General features: G+C 34.4%; 1 protein-coding gene across 7 annotated transcripts in view; it reads right to left on the bottom strand.

Moving 5' to 3' along the window:
• DMD (dystrophin) overlaps positions 1-21,551 on the bottom strand; it is a 2,282,785-nt gene that overhangs the window by 1,123,495 nt on the left and 1,137,739 nt on the right. For all 7 annotated transcript variants that reach the window (XM_074220296.1, XM_074220284.1, XM_074220285.1 and 4 more), the window contains one exon: positions 20,356-20,503. In XM_074220296.1, coding sequence (XP_074076397.1) covers positions 20,356-20,503 — 148 coding nt within the window. The remainder of the gene's footprint in view (positions 1-20,355; positions 20,504-21,551) is intronic.

The raw sequence follows: 21,551 nt of genomic DNA, 5'->3' as shown, positions 1-21,551 counted from the left end.
GTATCTTTACTCTCAAGTAAGTCACAATCCAAGAGAAACAAGAATTAGAATCAGTTAAAACTTACAACTGTCAGCTAACCATCTTTAGGAAATAGAGATCACAAAATTTGTCATGCAATCAATAAGGTCTCTAATACTTCTGGAAAATTAGTACTTGATTTTACTAATAGTGATATTATGTATCAAATTTTGCAAACAAATTTATTAGGAATAAATGACAAAGACAACAACAAAAGGCAAAAGCCTTATTGATTGCAGCTGATACTTGTAAATGAGATCCAGAGTCAAACCAATAGAGCATGACTGTTGCTATATACTATAATATATAGATTATATATGTATATAGTCCTATATAGTTTATATTATCAGTCAATTATCACCTACTATGTGATAGGCACTGTGCTAGGATCTGGGAATATAAGGACAAAAATATATCTACTTTTAAACAATAATTCCATTTCTCAATTCTATAATAAAATGCAATATGAGGTATATAACTTTGGTAACAACTTAATGCTTTTACATTCATATTCCTAGCTATTTTTGCCCTTTTTTTGGTTATAATTTAGTCTGCCTGGGATGAGGATTTGGGAAGGGATCTAGGCATAGCTAAAACTATTAGTAATAGAAATATATATATATATATATATATATATATATATATATATATATATATATATGAAAATAGTTTCATCTAAGAATAGCACAATTATAGACACCACAATAATTTGGCCTAGAATTGAATGTTTCCCTTATTGATGTGAATAAGTTTTTTCAAAGGCCCCAACAAGAAAAATAAAAGAGTCAACTGGGTAAGATGAACATATTATTCAATATTAATCTCATCTACAGGGTTTCATGCATCATTATGAATTCCATTTTTAAGGCACAATTGCTGATTAAGTTAGCTTCATTATCTTTGACACAGTGTATCTAACATTCAAAAATCTAGCAGCATTTTAGTGGAGGAGAATGGCTTTTGGATCAATCAAGCAAATGCATATGTAGCCTCATGTCCCACGGCTAAAAGAAATGAGCAGCAGATCAGTTAGCATTTTAATGAACATTGGAGTATCCTCCTATTTCTTATACAGAAGACAGACTTGGGGAAGACCTTAGTTTAAAAAGACCAATGTCTCTCAGTGCCATCTCTAGTCGTCTTGATCTATACTTTTCCATTGGACCCAGATAATTTTGGAAGAGAAAATCAAACTGGTGATTTTGCACAGCCCTTCTTCACTTAAATCCAATTTACTTGCAGGTCATGACATCATCTCCCTGATGTCATTGCCTTCTTCAAGAATAAAAGTCAAACAACAAATCTTTTGCTCATCTTAAAATCTGAGATTTAAATCTAGATGTTTCCTTAGTGATCAAGAGCCATCTGGTTCTAGGAGCCAGATACTGATCAGGATAAGCTGGAGTTGGCTCTGGATGAAGTGGGAGACCTTGACCTTTTTTGAGCTAGTCTCAGTTTGACTGAGGCAAAACCCCATTCAGTGGTTAAGGTTATGTTAATAAAATGGATGCAGTTCCTCTCAGCAGTTCAGAGATCTAGGACAATCCTGAGAGATCTGCTTTGGGCCATGCCAGCTATCCAGAGAAAAAAATCTTTGAAGTCTGAATATGGAGCAAAGAATGTTGCGTTCACTTTTTAAAAAAAAATCCAAAAAATGTATTTAATGTTTTGTCTTTATTTCTCATTTTTTTTATTTTCCTTTAGTTCTAATTCCTCTTTCACAATATGACTAATATATAAATAAGTTAAACATGAATGTATATGTGTACAACTTTTACCAGACTGATAGCTGCCATGGGGAAAGAGGAGGGAAGGGGAAGTTGTAGAAAAATAAGGAAATCATACATTTGTAAATGGATGAACGGGGAAAAACTACCAATGCATGTAATTGGAAAAATAAAATAAAAATTTAATTTTTGAAAAAAAGTAGGATAGAAAAAGTGGCAAAGAATGACCATTTTTTGGTCAAAGGATATGCAAAGGCAATTTACAGATGAGGAGATCAAAGCAATCCATAGCCATATGAAAAAATGCTCTAAATCAATAATTATTAGAGAAATGCAAATTAAAGCTACCCTGAGGTACCACCTCACACCTCTCAGATTGGCCAATATGACCAGGAAGGATAATGATCATTGTTGGAAGGGATGTGGGAAATCTAGGCCACTATTACACTGTTGGTGGAGCTGTGAACTCATCCAACCCTTCTGGAGAGCTATTTGGAACTCTGCCCAAAGGGCAACAAAAATGTGCATACTCTTTGACCCAGCAATACCACTACTGCGTCTATACCCTGAAGAGATGAGGAAAAAGGGTAAAAACATTACTTGTACAAAAATATTTATAGTAGCCCTGTTTGTGGTGGCAAAGAATTGGAAATCCAGTAAATGTCCTTCAATTGGGGAATGGTTTAGCAAACTGTGGTATATGTATGTCATGGAACACTATTGTTCTATTAGAAACCAGGAGGGACAGGATTTCAGGGAAACCTGGAGGGATTTGCATGAACTGATGCTGAGTGAGATGACAGAACCAGAAAAACACTGTACACCCTAACAGCAACATGGGGGTGATGTTCAATCCTGAAGGACTGGCTCATTCCATCAGCATAACAATTGGGAACAATTTTAGGCTGTCTGCAAAGGAGAGTACCATCTGTATCCAGATAAGGAGCTGTGGAGTTTGAACAAAGTACAAGGACTATTCCCTTTAATTGGGGGGAAAAAAAACCCAGATGTCTTATTGTTTGATCTGGTTACCTCTGAGAATTCTGTTCTCTTTAAGGATATGATTTCTCTCTCATCACACCCAATTTGGATCAAGGTACAACATGGAAACAAAGTAAAGACTGACAGAGTGCTATCTGTGGGGTGGGGATGGGGGGAGGGAAGCAAGATTGGGGGAAAATTGTAAAACTCAAATAATATCTTTAATAAAAAAAAAAGAATGACCATTTTTACCTAGTCCAAAAAAAAAATCAAACTGGGAGAGCAAGACCTTCAGAGTTTCTCAGCAATTAAGTCAGGTAAGAAAGAATTGAAGCAAAGAATAGCTTCTTTAGCATAGTTAAAAAAGAAAGAATATCAATCTCAGAAGGAACGACCCTCTGGGTTTCTGACCGAAACAGAAAAATTACTATTTACATATATTTTGGGCCAATCAGGGCTCAAACAAAGATCAGACTTGGCCTGGGACCTATGGTTGGCCAATCCAAGAGAGCCAGAGTGATACTAAAGCTATTGACATCACTTCCTGATTTTCAGAATACAAAATCATTTATGAGGATCTCTAGAAACCCTCTGAAAATTTGTTGGTGGGATTACAATTGACAGTTCAAAACAGGAAGCCCATCTCGGCTGAATCAACTTGATGTCCTCAAAGCCCTCTCTTAATTTAATATCATTACATAACTAAATGAATATCCTTTTGTTAACTGCTGAATGACTTACACATATTTTATTTTGTTGCAATGAGAAAGACTATGAAAGAACTGGCCAGCATTAGGCCCTGACTAGAACAAAGGGAAATTACAAGTTTATTTATAAAAAGTCACCTCTACAGCAATGATAAGAAATTCACAGCATTATCTTACAGGAAATATGAGGAATGAAATCTCAGAGGAGGATTATTTTCCAAATTAGACCAGTGACTATTTTATCCAATCAGATCTCCACTGGTATGTTGAACATAATAAATACCATAATAATGTATTCCATTATGACAAGTCAATCAGACCCCAACTAGGAAGAAAGGTAAAAATCTAATAAACCCCTTTTAGTCTATGCTAATAATACTATTTCTAGACCTTATAGAAACATCATAAGGGGGTTCCAATAAATAATGATAATAAATAATGATGAAGATAAATGATTATGACAATAACCATTATTGTATAGTATATGTATGAGTGAAGGGAGTTTCATCTTCATTAATTAATATATTTGAGTGTCTACTGGGAGAACATCAGTCTACAGAATATGAAGTGACAAATTGCATTACTCTGTTTACTGATTCCCTTAATATTTGACATTTAGAGCTACAATTTTATTAAATTTTCAACAGTCTGATCTTCTTTCTGGTCATTTATTTACTGTCAGGACATCATATGTTTTTTTTTAAAATGTATTTTTATTCCCTTTTATATTTTCATTCATAGCTAAAAATGTTACTCATATCTCCCAGGTTGAAGTTGCAAAGAAAGAATGAATAAATGAAAAATCACTTATTAGAACTTATGATGTATACTAAATACTGTAAATAAAAATATAAAGGTGAAAACAACGCTTGCCCACAAGAATCTTTTGTTTTAATGGAAAGAACCAATATACAAAAAATGTTTGATAAGGAAGAAAATTTTGGTTTGGAAAGTTACAGGGATGCTTAGAGAACCTTAAGGGTGGCAGACTAAGCTACCCCTTGTAGGAATAGGAGCAGGACAAATTTGAATATTGCTCTAGAAGAAGAAAGGTATCAGAGGGCAGGGAGTGGGAGATAGGGCTAGCACAGAGGAAAATAATATATGGGATATAATAGAACAACAAACAATGAAAGAGAGATGGTGAAGAGAAAGTTGAGCATGATTGGGGTTGGCCTGTCTTGATACAACAATGGGTCATGTAAGATTGATAATCATTCAGAGGTGACATAGGGGAAATACACAGTCAAAGTTTTAAAGGTGAAAGGACAGTTTAAACAATGTAAAAATACAAACTAAGGTTTTGTTTGTTAGTTTTATTTTGTGAGTACAGAAGGATCCAAACTGTCCTCAACAAAGGCAGATGAGTAATTACTACTTTTGAATTCATAAAAGAGTTTCTTGGAAAGATTAAATGAATTTGTCCAGGGTCCTACAACCAGTATGAGGAGGGATTGGAATTCCGGTCTTCCTTATCCAAGGTTCTCTTCTCTTTCTATCTTCTCTACTAACAGTTTTGCTATGATTTAATAGTCAGAAATATAAAAAAAAAATAGTGTCTCCCCAGTAGTAGGTTTGATTTCATTTAAAGTGTTACGGAAAGCTTCATGACTTACAGCATACAGAACATATATGGGACTTATGCTTAGTAGAAGATTGGGCAAGGTTTATTTTGACCCCAAACTAAGGTCTTCTTTAGATCTCTGAAAACCTGTGGTCTTCACTAAATTCAATGAATCTAAAACCTTATTTTTCATTGAAATTTGCTGTATTATTTTGAGATTAATAGAGGAAATGATAAGTATGGGGTCTATAATATCATTAGTATAAGAAAGACCTGAATACAGAAATTCCTTTCTCTTCTGATACAAATTGACTTTTTAGGGGGTGGAGGACAACTTAGAGTCTTAGAGACTTCAAGCAATTTTGGGGGTGGGATAATGGGTTAAGTGACTTCCCCAAAGTCACATAGCCAGTAAGTATCAAGCATCTGAGGTCAAATTTGAACTCAGGTCCTACTGACTACAGAGCTGGTGTTATATCCACACCATCACCAAGCTGCCCCTTAAAGACTCTAGACAGTTGAAAGTTTAAGTAACCCCAGGATGTTACACAGAAGGTGATCTGAAGCAAAAAAGGAAAAAAAAATAATGAAAATCACTTTTGAAAAACTAAAAATTTAAAATACCTGTTTTTATTATTTTTAATTATTATTATCCCATAGTCAAATCAAGTGGTTAAACAACAATAGAAAGAGAACATAATGTTTGTGAGGTCAGGGAACTGGTTAAAATGTCATCACAAAACTAAATAGTTCTTTGAGAGATCAATTATTGCCCCAGGTTTAACACAGTGCATACATATATTAGAAGTTCACTAACTGTTCATTAATTGAAAATTTATTGAAACTTTGTTTATTTTAATATTAGGAGCATCCTCATTACATTAGGAAAGGAGATATACCCAGGTATAATGCAATATTGTGATAGTTTGCAATTTTTAAAAAGAGTCACATGTGATTGTTGACAGAGTTGAAAAGTATCTTGAGAGCCTTATTTCACAAAAGAGAATATTGAGATTTACAAATAATAAGTGAATTCATCAGGTTCAGGTAAGTCAGAGGCAATTAAATGTAAGTTTAACAATCTAATTATTGAATAATTATGCCTCTAATGTCACCAATGATCTCTTAGTTGCCAAATTTCATGACTTTATTCTTCTGTAGCTCTGAACAATCTTTGACCCTATATACTAGCCTTTTATGGATATATGGATACATTCTTCTCTTTAAAGATAGATAGATAGATAGATAGATAGATAGATAGATAGATAGATAGATAGATAGATAGATAGATCAGGGTTCTATTTCTACTTGTTTAATCATCACTTCTCAGTCTCCTTTAATGGATTTCCAATGTTTATTAAATGTGGATCTTTCCCACTGCTCTGCCCTGGACTCACTTCTTTTTCCCTTTATTTAGTTCTCTTTGTGATCTAATCAGCTTTAATTGTCCTTTCTATGTGGAGGATTTTCAAATCAATTTATACAGCCCTAACTCTCTGCTGACCTCTAGTCTCACATCTCCAATGACCTATTAGATGTCTCCAAATGGGTGTCTTATGGATTCAACATAATCAAAACTGAAGTCATTACATTTCCTCCAAAACCCTCTCCTCTCCTTAACTTTCTTGTTATTGGTAAGGCCAACACCAAACTCCTAGTCACTCAGATTTACCTGCTAGGTGTCAGCTTCAACTCCTCTCTCACTCTCCCCCAGCCTCCAGCTCACATCCAAGCTGCTGACATTTCCTGTAAATTCTTTCTTTGTAGCTTATTTTTCTAATTATACCCTCTCTCTCTCTTTGGACACTGCCATCACCCTGGTATAGTCCTTTACCATCTCAATCTGGAATATTTCAGTAGATAATAGATAGAGACCTAGGTCTGGCATCAGGAAGACCTGAATTCAAATCTAGCCTTTAGAATTTTACCAGCTGTGAGATTCTGGGAGAGTCACTTAATCCTTATTTGTATCAGTTCCACATCTTAAAATGGGGACACATTAGAGAAGGAAATGGAAAATCACAGTTGTATTGACAGACTTTGTAGGAAGAAAATTTATTTATTTGCATGGCCTGTAGATAATGTTATTTTTATAAGTATGCTTGCTCTCACAAGCAATTGTATTATAAACTTTTAATAAAGTAGGATAAAATAAGACTGAATAGCAATTTAACATGAATATAATAGAGCAAAATTATGTATCTTTCTTAGTGGTCAACAATATTTAAGAGCCGGAAACAATATTTGTAGTAGTACTAGGATATATGACTAGTATTGCCATTAATAGGAAAGACACAGTGGAAAGAGATAAAATTTAGATTGTTCAACCTGGAGTAAAGAGATCTTTGATACTGAATATTGTATGGACAAGGGACAGTCACCTTTATGGGGGCCTTCATATGCAAAATGAGGGTTTTACATAAGGGTTGTAACCAGAAAGCCTTTGTTAACCCCAAATAGCTGTCTCTATACATGAATTATCATCATTGTACCAGGTTTTTCCCCCTATTATCTAGGTGGAAAATGGCTACTAAATAAATAGACAGAAAGGTAAGCAGACTACAAAGACAGAAAAAAACATGCATTAAGTACTTTCTTTGTGCAAAGCACTAGACTAAGCCCTGGGGATACATGTAAAGTCAATTAAGATATTGCCTGTCCTCAGCTCACTTATTGGGGGAAGATAAAAAGGATTGGGGTATTGCTCTGAAAGTTCAAGAAATGGCAGTGAATTGGTAATGCAAAAGGCCCACATTTCAAAGGATGACTGGGAGAGCCCAGGTTTGAAGTTTCTAATTGAGGTGGAGGGAGATGGTCAGAGAATGGGACCAAGATACTGGAGACTATAGGACATGGCAATGGTGGTCTAATTCCAGGGAAGATAAGATTAAAAGATATTTATTTCAAAATATATTAAATTTTTGAAGCAGATAAATGTTTATATTTTTCATATTGTTCATGGTGATTTAGGTGGCTTTTTTTTTTCCAAAATAAGGGCCAAGGTAGAAGGTGAACTAATAGTTTAGCTAGTAGGCATAGTGGGGCAGTGAGTGAAAACCTCCCAGGATTTGGAGAGGAAGATCCTAGACTTGAATCCTTATTTTCATATTTACTAGCTATGTGATTTGAGCAAGTCACAGCCTCTCTAGGCCTCAGTTTTCTCAACTGTAATGAGTTCGTTAAAATACTTGATCTCAAAAGTCCCTTTATGACCTAAATTTTATGCCCTTAAGGAATTTCTGGGCAGACTGCAAAACCAATCACAAATGCCTTTTTAGTTTTTTCACTTAACTCAGTATAGGATTTTTGAAATAATACAAGCAATTCAAAGCTATCTTTTACTAGAATTACATGAAATGTATTTATTGAAGTCTGTTCAAACCCTTCTTTGTGTTATTTCAATTAATATGAATATTTAAAATGGAAGAAAACAACAGCCTCATTTTTATTACAAATTTTTATTATCCTATATCTTCTAAATAATGTAACAGTCCTAGGATCAATGACAATAAGAATTTAATGTACTTTTAACACAATTTCATTTCCAAAAACCCTGGGAGTAAGATGAAAGTTATTTACTCAAGTTGACAAAAAGCATTTCAGTATCTCAGTATAGCATATGCAGTGCTAATAGCATGTTAATTCAATGTTTCAATTGCTGTGAAATACTTGAGGTGAGTTCTGTAGAATTAAAATGAAAGACCAATCCATATTATAATGAGTGAGTAAAAACTTGAAAGCTTAAAAGATGTGAACCAAAACTTTTTTATTGAAGGAATGTAGAATAATTTTGACTTCTTACAGTTTTAGGGTAAAAAGGCAAATGAGGCTTTATAGGCCGAGCCTTTGGGCCACACTTCCAATGAGGGGAAAGTACCTATTTCTAATGTAGGTCTAGGGAGAAAGGAACATAGGAAAACCACTGTAGCACATTAACTTGCTTAAATCATTTGTGCATCTATACTTATGCATACACATAAATGCACACTGGTGTTTAAGTATATAAATGAGAAAGAGAAAGACAGATGAGATAGAGTCAGAGATAAATAGAAACACAGAAAAAAAGAGAGACAGAGAGAAAGAAAGACAGAGGGTCTGACTAATGAGACTCTGAACTGGGAACCATGGACTCTACCTGGTGCAAATCCAGTATGGATGCTTAGAGGACACTACTTTTTGAAGTTTGTGCTCATATATAGACTAGGAAAGTCTAGTCCTCTACTTCAGAGAATACATAGCTACTCTTTGTTTCTTGTCTGCTTAGTTTGTAGTACAGAAAAGTCTTAATAGGTTTCTGAGCTAGAACTAAATGCACATAAAAATTCACTAACTGGTCACAGTGACTTTCCAGATGATAATTGGGGTAAGGAATGAAGTAAGCCTCTGGGTGGGGAAAGAAAGGTATTGCCAACAACCTACTCTCCCCATTCTGACTAATATGTAGTACCAAGAACAACTATTTTTCTTTCCCTATTGCCTTTCCCCCCTCTAAAATGAATAGTGTTAGAAAAGGAATTGATTAAGCTTGTGAACTTTGAAGAAATCTCCAAAGTCCAAGAATTAGAATTCATTTTGATGTTTTAAGGTACACCTACACAGACCTAAGAAAGGACTCTTGAAATTCAACAAATCCTGCAGCCAAGTCTCTATGTTCTGCAAGCAAGAACATTGACTTGTCCATGGGTAAACCATGCCACAAAGTGAACATGGTGGTAGGAAGCTGATTGCACCTATCTCTTTAATACTGAGTCTATTCTCCCAGGAACTGAGGTAAATCAGGGAGACTGTGCCCTGACTGGGGAATAATGGGTAATACTTTTTTGCTCTTATCATGTCTTTTTAGTAACTATCTCTTTGAAAAAGCTAATTGATGTTAATTGGTTAATCAATACTAAGGAGAAATCAAGTGGTTAATTGCTAATAGTGTCATTAATGAATGCTAGCTATGATTTGAGGATATAATAACTAATACTGTTTAGCTGTTTGAAAAGAAAAGTGGGTAAAATGATACTGACAAAATTATACTAGAATGGGACTTTGATTCAATACTATTAGAAAAACAAATACACACACACACACACACAAACACAGACACAAAAAGTCTAGGGTAATGAAGGTTCATTTTATATATTTTCTCATTGCTTTTATTTCTCCTGCTTTGTCTTAGGAAAAACAAATTCATGAAGTTCCATTAGGTCCACCATTTCCTAGGGATTGGTAGGGATGGGGGACACTGCCCAGCATTTTCCCAACTTTACACTAAGCTGGTCTTCTACTTTCTCCAAACTGCAGTGACTCCACCTTCATCTACAAGGCTCAATATTCACTGATCAATTATTCTTTTCTTATCTGTATTGTTAACTGAAGTGAAAGTAAAAAAAAAAAAGAAATTCCATTTAAAGTTCTTAACTCTACAAAGTCTGCAGAAACTGATTTCTCCAAAGTTATCCATCCTTTCTTAATGGTGAAATCTGTTCTTTTCTTAGTCCTTAATCTTCTTGACATCTTGGTTGCATTTAACCTTGTTGATCATCCTCCACACCTATATACTCTCTACCCTGGCTTTTCATAACACTACTCTATTCTAGTTCTTGACTTTAAAAGAAAAGCTCCTTAATTATTCTTCATAGTAGTAAAGGAAATATTTGATAGAGATATAATTAATCTGTTCCCTCTGCACTGCCAAACATATCTTATATTTTACACTGATCTCTATCTCATTGCTCAAGTTCATTGAGCCATCTATATGCCCCTAGCACTCCTCCTTATAGTCCAAACTTTGGAGACTAGGACAGAAAAATTCCTTCCCTCAGGCACAAGACAAGTCCCTCACAACAAAATAATGAATCCCTTCCCTATCCTGAAAGGATTAAGTGTTTTAAACTACTTCCCCTCATCTACATATCTTTTAGTACCATATCTCTACTCTCTGAGTCACCACCTCCCATGAATGTACCCTTTTTTGTTTCATCTTCCTGCCCCTTTAAAAGCTTACCATCTCCCTAAGAGTTATAGTCTTGTTTGGAAGGTCAGCCTGGTCTTGGGGTTCCCCAAAAACATTTATTCCTCTATATATTTCCTCTCTGCTTATCTTGAGATGGTGGCTCCTCCTCCTCCTGCTGCTGCTGCTGCTGGTACCAATATTAATCCCTTTAAGAGATAAGCCCCAACTGCCTGTACTTTCTCCTTTAACATCTGGTAACCATAATAACACTTAAATAAACTTTTTTTTTGTTCCTAAATACTTCTGGATCCCAGGCAGTCTTTAAGTGACTTTGTCACATATTCCAACTTGAAACTAGACCATACCCAAAACATTTTTATACTTCATCAATACTATTCCATTAGAGTTGCAATAAGGAGGAGAAATGGAGAATTTGGTTGTACTATATGTAAGAAAAATTTAAAGTATTTTAGGGGAAGAACAATGTGAAGTGAAGAGAGATAGATAGAGAGAGAGAGGAGAAATGGGAACTACTCAACAGTACAGAAGGATCCCTGAAGGCTGCATACTGATTTCTTTCTAAAATGTAATATCTATTTTCTTGCATTTTTATTTTATTATATATTTTTAAATTTCATTTTATATTGTGAAACTATAATTTTCCAAACTATTTGATACTAGAAAAAGTAAAACTAAACATTAACATGATTTTGAAGTGAATAAATACCAAGCTAAACTTTGAATCATACACACACACACACACACACACACACACACACACACACACACAAACACACACACTTAGGGAAAGAATTCATTAATCAACAAGAAATACTATGCAAACTAGATGGCAGTTTGGTAGAAAATAGGCTTGCATCAGCAGTTTATACCATATTCTATAATGATCTGCAAATGCATAAATGGTATAAATTGTGTGGATATAATATACATACATACATATATGTGCATATTTATGTCTATGAAAAATATTAAAATCACTTAAAATAAAGAATAAATGGTTATGCCTTTCACAATAGAATAGAGGATGAATGGGACATATAAAAGACAAGATGGAAGAGTTTTATTATTCAGATCTCTCTCTCTTACACACATACACACACACACACACACACACCCCACACAGAGAGGAGCTGTGATTTGGTTCATACATTTTGGAATTATCCAAAATTATTGTTCATGCTGTTTTTGTCCAACCATCTCACTATTACTTTTTATTTTATAAAAATGATAATTGAGAGCAACCCCCCCAAAAAAACTAGTTGTTCAACTATAATAATAGAAGCATTAACTATAATAAGAAAATGGAAACAAAGTATGTGATAAATGACTAGTAAATGACTGAATAAATTGCATCATTTGAATGTTAGATTGTAACTACCATAAGTAACAATGAATATGAACAATTAAAAAATAATAGAACATATATGAAACAAATACAACTAATATTATAAATGAAATTAACATTAAATAGTGACAAAAATTCAGATTGAAGACATTGGACAATTTTAACACAGTGTATTAAAATTAAAACTACCATATTTCCCCATGTATAAGACTCAACCTTTCTTGAAAAATTTGGTGTCTAAAAACTGGGAGTGTCTTATTTTTTTTGCATTTTTTTTACTTGCATTTACTTGCATTTTTACTTGCATTTCATGCTTTTTCATGCTTGTTGTCTTTGCGCTCATTGTTTTACATTTATTACTAGTTATAGTGGTTACATTTTGACATGTTTTGCCCAGAAATGGCTCAGAAAAGATTTTTATTTGGTGCTGAATTCAAGTTAAAATTGATCCAGTTTGCAAAAGTGAATGGAAATTGTGCCTCTGAATGTAAGTTTGGACCTCCTCCAACTGAGAAAACAATGGAGACTGACTACCAGAAGAAGAAAACCTACTGCAAATGCCTTGGCATAAGAAGACCATGAGAGGCAAAATAGCTAGGGCCTGATTTAAAGAGGGTATTGAAGAGATGGATTAAAGCAAAGGGTTTTTGGAATTCCTGTATCCATAAAGATGGTTCAGCAGGAAGCAAGAAGAATTGCTAATGAAAAAAGAAGTGACTGATTTCAAAGGAAGACACAGTTAGTGCTTCAGGTTCATGAAATGGAATGGACTAAGCATGCATCCACCTACAAGACTTGCCTAAAAGATGCCTGAAAGTTACAAGTAGAAGGTCCTTGAATATCAATAAATTTATATAATACATTTTGTTTTCAAATTTTGGACCCCCAAATTAAGGTGCATCTTACACATAGGGAACTAGAGTAATACTTTTCCTTTCTTTTTATAGTCAGTTACCAAAGGATAAGGTTGCACACACTAGCAATCACAATCAATCGATCTTTTTGCTCTTTTCCTTAACTGTTATCAGGACTTCTGCTTTGCTTAGAGATCAAATTTTCAGCTTTAAGAGTATATTGGACATATATTATCAATAAAATTATGAACAAATATATACTTTTAAATAAAGCATTTTAAATAATACTCTTCATATTTTTGTTTATGGTGATTTTAATCTTATTTAACCAAATAATAAACTCTACCACATGGTTATGCCATATTTGATTGGCAACCAAAATAAGCATCTACTTTCAAAACTGCAGTGTCTATTATCAAGTGCCATTTTTTCATCTGATGGGTAATTCTTTTACCGTAAATTCTCTTACACTTGAGATTTCTACTTTTAAAATGAGAATCAGAGGTTGAATTCCTAGAGAACTGTATGTTTTTCATGCAATTTATTTAGTTCTTTACAATTGTGACTATTATAGTAAGTTAATAGATTTTTGTTCTTTTTTCTCCCAATAATATACTGAAATCATATAATCTTGTCTAAACATGTCAGGTTTAACAAATGAACTTTAAGGAAAGCATCAAGATTACCCAGTTACTGTACTGCACCTATTTTTACAAAATTCTGGACCACAGCAGCAGTGAAAAAAACACTGGATTTTGATTTATAGGGATTCAAATTCCAGCTGTTACTCCTTGTGTCCCCATTCTCAAGTTTCTTAGCTTCCCTAGGCTTCAGTTCTTTCATTTGAAAATGAAGAAATTGAATTGGATGCCTTCTGCAATCCTCTCTGGCTCTCATCTAGCAAACCTTTTTTTGACTCTTCCAAATCACCAATAAGATCAATTATTTTCTTTAAGTTTAAGGAAATATTAGAAGTTCAAGAATTAGTATAACAGTTTCTATATAGTATAAAAGGTACAGTAAAATTGATTTTTTTCTGCAAGTGTTATTTTAAAAACTGGGCATTTAAAATACAGTGTGCCATAATCATTTTTAGAAACACTTGACCACTGGGGCAGCCCTGAGGCAAAAGAAAGTAAAGGGATTCTTTTTGGCTGTAATTTTTTTTTGTTGGATAAGCAAAAGGTAGTCCCTTTTTCTAAGATGCCTTTCTTTCTCCCCAAGTAACAGCTTCCCTGTCATAGAAACTGGGATACCTTCTTACTATATTTGCTCTTTTATTTAAGTGCCATTGTATTCTGGGGGCATTTTGCCATTGATTGTTTTTAAACTTTACTGTCCTATGAGTCATTTAGCATTCCTCTCTCATATTTCTCCCTTCCCCCTCCCTACAATCCCCTCCCCTTCTCTTCTCTCCTCCTCTGTTTCTGCCTCTGACTCTCTATAATTCTGTCTCTGTCCTTGTCTCTGTTTTTATGTGTGTGTATCTGTCTCTCTCTCTTTCTCTCACTCCTCAGCAAAAGCAAGTCTTCCTTGTAGCAAAGTACATTTACCCCTAGCAAGGACTCCCACATCGGGGCATAAGACAAACCCCTATCAACACAGCAATGGTTCCCTGCCCTAGCCTTTGAGCTACTGCCCCTCATTTACATATCTCTAATTACCTCATCTCTTCTCTCAGCAACTGCTCCCCATGAATATATCCTAATTATCTCATCTTCCTACCCCTTTAAAATCTTATTCCTCTCCCTTTGGGAGTTCAGTCACTTTTAGGGAATACAATTTCCCAAATAACCTCTCCATTTATTGCTTATTTTATTGCTTTATTGCTTATTCCCTCATGGCTTGTCTTCTTTTGGAAAGCTAGTGTCATCCTACAAATAAACTCTCCTACCCTCATATCCTTCCTTATTGATTATACTCTGATGGCTCATCTTCCTTTGGGAGGCCAGCTTGCTCTTGGGGACTATGATCCCTGAGATGAAGTTTCATGCTCCTATACATTTTTCCTTATTGCTTATCCTCTGTTGTTGCTGTTAATTATTCTTTCCTTTAGCTTTTGCTAGTCACAACAATACTTAAAAAAAAAAAACACTTTCCTGTCCCTCAATTCTTCTGGGTCAGAGTTGATCTCTTAATTGAATTCATTTATGTTTGCTTGAATGCCTGAAACCTTTAACTGGCCACACTTTTTTCAGCAATGACACTCTCCTGGACTTGACAATTCAAACCTGAAATCAGACCATGTTAAAAGCATTTTCCAAAAACATTTTTAGATTTTATTTTCAAATTTCTTGAATTGGTTCCCTTTTCATCAGGAAGAAGAAGCAAAGATAATACCAATTTATGGTTCTATGGTATTTAGGCACATGTGCAGGGAACCTGTGTGGCCAAACCAACTCAAAGACTAATCATAAAGCCTATAAGTCTGTTGCAAATATTTCAGCATCTGCCAGACATATTACTTAGAGCTTCCTGGTGTCCCCCTTGACATCTTCTTGGTGTGGCAGTCCTTTAGTTCTGCTCATCAGTAGCTTCATTCACTAGCCAAGGGAAGAGTTGTCTTTTTGTCTGTTTTTCTAGGCTGGCACTGTGATCAATGTATTTGATTTGGAGTTAAGAAAACCCAATTTCAAATCCTGCCTCCAACTTCCTAACAGACTTCCAAACTTTCTTAACAGAGCTTAGCTTGTTTCCTTTATAGTAAAATTGGGATAATGACAGTCCTGTAGTCCCAGGATTGTTGTATAAATCAAATGAGATAATGTGTTTTGCAAACCTTAAGCTGTTAGAAAAGTGCTAAGTGTTATTTTTCTGTGTCCTTGAGAAGACAAAGTTTCTGTGGGAAACTTTACTTGTCTGTGTTCCTAAAACTAGAAGTCAGCCTGTGATATTTTATTAACAGGGACAATTAGCATAGGTAGGTGATCAGTAATGAAGCTTGGCTTTCCAGCTGCTGTCTGAGCTATTTTGAGATCTCCTGTTAGAGATAGGTCTTGGGGAACAAAAAGGGAGTTACTTGGACCCAGGACAAATAAGAAAAACTCTATATATCCTAAAACCTTCCTCTACTGCAATTATTAGATATTTTCCATTTTAAAACTCCCAGGATATCAAAAGCTTTTCTTTTGTTTTTAGGCCAAAGGCTCCTATTAAAATTCAAAAGGTTACCTGTAGGGATAACAGTAATCCATCAGCATCATTAGCATATGCATGATTTAGCTCAGATTTATTAGTTGCCATTTAGAAAAGCCTAGGGACACCAAATAGAAAAGTTTTGATGGGGCCAGAGGATTGGGTAGTATCAAAGAATAAGGGAATAACACTGAAAAATATTCCAGGTAGTCAAGACACAACATAAACTATCATGTGTCTAAAGATGATACTGATGATAAACTATTTCCCTAGATCAGATGGTTAAGTTAAAAAAAATTTTTAAATTAGTAATGTATCTACTATGCCACCTAGTTCCATAGTAGATACAGTTTGTGACTTGAGTCTTACCTGAGATACTTAGAAATGTGACTCTGAGCTAATTATAAAAGCTCCCTCAGTCTTTCCTCATATAATGATAGCTCATTCTCATATAATAACAATAGTAATAGCAATATTAATATAACTGAAGTTTGAAAAGTACTTTACAATATTCTCATTTGATCATCATAATACCCATGATGCTATTATTATCCTCATTTCACAGATGGGGAAACTGAGGCACAGATTAACTCACTTGTCTAGGGTCACACAGCTAGTTAATGTCAGAAGACATATTTGAATGCAGATCTTTATGACACTTGGGGTTCAGTGCTTTATCCATGGTTATACCTGACTTTCTAATAATATGTCAGGTCTGTCCAATTTCAATTTTTAAAAATTTTTATTGAAACAATAGACTATATTTTGATTGCCATTTTAGTGAGAGCTCTGAGGTAGCCCAGTTTCATTTACTATGTTTAGTAAACCCACAGGCAGGGGACAGCCCTGAATAAGTAACTAAACTGAACTGCTTTTTGACCATTTAAAACTGACAGTTTAAAAATAAAAACAAAATACAACAGAAACAGAATATTTTTGTTTATATCAGTTGGAGAAGGTTTAGGCTTTGGTTGAATTTTTATTGATATATAAAGTGATAAAACAATGGTTTGATTCTATGGACCTGAGGATAATTTTCATACTGATGGGCTACTCCAGTTGTGCTATTCAGAAGACTGGCCAGTGTTTCTTGATTACAGGAGATAATGGATGTCTTCATTTTTTTCTTTTAAATATACATTTTAGTGATGTCAACTTATTTCTTTCTGGCTCAGTTTTCTTGTCAGGGCAGGGAAAGGAAACACTTGCCCCTGACTTCAGAATGAGCCCTTCTTTGGGACTAGGAAAAATAAACATGTTTTTTGCACTACACCTGACATTATAAACAACATTCTGGATTTATAATATGAGTCCATCACCTCTCTGCTATGAGAAGGTAGTTATGTTTTATTATCTTCTCTAAAACTATAACTTTCTAAAATTTAATTGGTTTCCTTTTTATGATTTTATCTGTTCATCTATTTATATATAATTTGATTGTTTGAGGTTAGAACTCCCTTTGGCTGCTGGGTGAGTTAATTTTGAAGTTTAGCAGATCCCAGTCAGTCCAGCTAATCTGCAAGGAAGCTTTGATCTCCTTTTCCAATAGAGGTACATTTACCCCTACTTAACCAGTCTGGTGAATAAGGGCTTTAGCCCTTAGGGAGACATTGAATCATCTTAGCTACTACAATTCAGAATTCTTCACTCAAGTGATGCATCAGCTTCAGCCAGCCCAGTAGCTGAAATACCAGGTTCAGTTTTTAATGTTTTAGGGGGTTTGGGAGGGATAATTTGCATTGTTATAGTTATTTCAATTGTTCTTTTTGGTTCTGCTTATTTTCATCAATACAAATATTCCCATGTTTCTCTTAATTCCTTATATTAATTATTTCTTGCTTTACAATACTAGGCTATGATGTTCTTAATATCCCATTATCTTTTCCATAGCTTCCCCCACAGACTTCTTGTTTTGGAGAAGCTTCTGTTCTATGTCTACCTTCCTGATTACTAACTACATCTCCTTGACCTTTACTTTAGAAAAAAAAAATATACTACACTTTATGACTTCCTATAGACTCTCTAAAAACCATGATCAAACTCCACCATTCTTGCTGGATGGGAACCATTCATCATCCCTTTAATTTTCCAGACTGAAGCACTTAGTGTTGACCAGCATTCCCCTTTGTGTGTGGTCTTTCCCCATTGGAACAGAAGCTCTTTGACATCAAGAGCTATCAGCTATTTTTATTTATAGCTTTCCCCAACACTCAAATTAGCAAAATACTTGGCTCAAAGAAATTCTCATTCTTTCATTTAGAATATTTTTTCTTGTCATTTACCATCACTGTCACTAACATTTATAAATTATCTACTATATATCAGGTACTGTACTAGGTACTTTAACAATTATTATCTCTTTGGTACTCACAACAATCCTTCAAGATAGATGATGAAACTGAGGCAAATAGAAGTTAAATGACTTAACCTGGTCACACAGCTAGTAATTGTCTGAAGCCAAATTTGAACTCACGCTTTCTTGACTCCAGGCCCAACACTACCCACATTTTACTCCCAAACTGCCCCATCAATGAATACCTCTTTTCACTTTTTGTCCATAATTGATGGTTATTAAATTTTACTTGTTTAATTCTTGACAAACAAAATTATACTAAGAGCATTAAGTACATTTACTACTTTGAATTTGCTATAAATTAGGGAGAAGGTTTAACCTTTAACTTTATTACTATCACTGAATTAATTTCTCTTCAATAACAGCTATTTAATATTTCTTTTAATCTAGTGACTTCCAAACATTGAGTTTTTATCCCTTGGGAGATTACAGAGTTAATTCAAGATATCCTTCAATTCCTGTGTAAAGTACCAAGAAATAATCTGCATATACATTTATTGTTCAAATAAGTATTGGGGCAATCTGATATTACTATGAATAGAGCACACAGCTTGGAGTGAGAAAGATGGGTCCAAATCCTATCTTAGATAACTTACAAACTTTGTGCCTGAGCAAATCACTTAACCTCTCTGGGTCTGTGTTTGCTTATTTGTAAAGTGGAGAGATAATAGTAACACCTATCTGAATCTCATTGTGAAATTCAAATGTGTTGATGTACATAAAGCACTGCAAATTTCCAGTTGGTATATCAATACTATCCAATAGATGCTATAACATTCATTACAACAAATACATTTAAAAATTTTACTGAAATACTCATTGTAGTTTCACTTGCTACATATTATTCCAAGGAATAGATTTCACTGATTAAATTACATAAATACACATACACACACACACATACACATTGATGGAGTTCATCCTTGAAGAGATTACAAACTTTCCTAATTTGTTTTTAATCTGCATTTTTTGTGATTCATCAACCATCCACAATTCTTATTTTTTGATAACTTTAACCTGAATAACATGAGCTTAAAGTATATTTAACACATTATTCAATAAACATAATTTTCTTTATGCTTGAGTCAAATAGTTCATAGTCTTAATTGTGAAGCTACTTAATCCAAATTATCTTTATCAACATATTTGAAAGACTCAAAAAGACAAAAATGTACTACGCTGGCTAAAATAGTTATTTTCTATTCTCCTCCAAAAGAATCCATGAAGTAAATATAATCAGTCGACACTACCCTGTTTTAGTTATGTGAATTTTTTCAGAAAATCAGATAGGATATATTGAAACATGAAAACTTTTCTTTGAAGATTAGGCTACAATTATAACCAATTTTCTGTATAAAATATAATTGCTATGAATTTGTAAGAGCTTCATTCAGAAGTTAGATTCTAACCCTAAGACCCCTATTATAAAATTTCATTCTGCCACAAATTATTTATACTGCCAAAAATTTTCCAGCACATAGCCATATGCATTATAGATTTCTCTCCATAACATGGAAAACCAAGAAACTGACCTTAAACCTTATTCCTCTACTAGCATTATAACAGTTGAATTATACTGGATATAGTTTGAAATATGTCAAAAACATCAGAATATTCAGTCTGAACTTGAATAAGTTTAAAAGATCAGGTTTTAAATAATCTAAATGCATTTAAAAATATGGAAAATAGATTGTCAAAAACTTACCTGAAGGTACCATCTGTATTTAGCATGATCCAAGTTATCAGGATGCTTTGTTTTATCTAGAAACTGTTCTGCTTCTGTTAACCATTGGTTAAATATCTTCAAATCATAATGAAAACGCCGCCATTTTTCCACAGATATGTCAAACCTCCTAGGAATAAGAAAATAGAGCCTATGAGAATGAAATCAATCTTATGAATAAAAGGATTTTTATAATTATTGATTCCACTGATAGGGACATGATTCCATAAGTATCATGCTCAGAGATTTTACTTTTATTTGCACTTTAAAGTGAAACCTACTTGCTGTTTCATGAACTCAACACTTTTCTCCCACCTTCTGCCTTGGGATTTCCTTTATGGTGTATAATCTCTTTTCACTGTTACCTCTTAGAAATGTTTAGCTTCCATCATGGAATCTTTGAAAGGGAACTAACTTATGGACCATTGACTCCAAATGTTTCATTTTGCTGATGAGTAAAATGAGAGGCTAAGTGACTGGCCCAGAGTCAGAGAGCTAATAATTAAGGCTTCCTGATTCTAAGCATAAGTACAAGACTCTATCACTCTTATCTTTCAATAAACATGAGAGGTAGGACTTGAACCCAGGTAATCTGACTTCAGAGTCAACATTCTTGCCACAGCCCCAGGTGGTCTCTAAGACTTGGTTCAGGTACCACCTTCTACAGGAAGTCTTTCCTGATTATTCTTTTTTTTTTTAAGTTTTTTGCAAGGAAAATGGTGTTAAGTGGCTTGCCCAAGGCCACACAGCTAGGTAATTACTCAGTGTCTAAGACTAGATTTGAACCCAGGTACTCCTGACTCCAGGGATGGTGCTTTATCCACTCTCCACCTAGCTGCCCCCCTGATTATTCTTCATTAATAGTCACCCCATCTTGCTTTGTATTTATTTGTTTACATATTATATCCCCCCATAGAATGTACATTTCTTGAGGCCAGGTACTGTTTCTGTCATATTTTTTTTTTTAGGTTTTTGCAAGGCAAATGGGGTTAAGTGGCTTTCCCAAGGCCACACAGCTAGGGAATTATTAACTGTCTGAGACCAGATTTGAACCCAGGTACTCCTGACTCCAGGGCCTGTGCTTTATCCACTACGCCACCTAGCCGCCCGTTTCTGTCATTTTTAGAATTTCCTCCTAGCACAGTGCCCTGCACATTTTAAGTGCATAATAAACTTTT

The sequence above is a fragment of the Macrotis lagotis genome, chromosome 1 (genome assembly GCF_037893015.1).
Source record: "Macrotis lagotis isolate mMagLag1 chromosome 1, bilby.v1.9.chrom.fasta, whole genome shotgun sequence".
In the NCBI taxonomy this organism is placed as follows: Eukaryota; Metazoa; Chordata; class Mammalia; order Peramelemorphia; family Peramelidae; genus Macrotis; species Macrotis lagotis.
The sequence above is the reverse complement of the archived record's forward strand: the minus strand, read 5'-3'. Positions and strand labels throughout refer to the sequence as shown.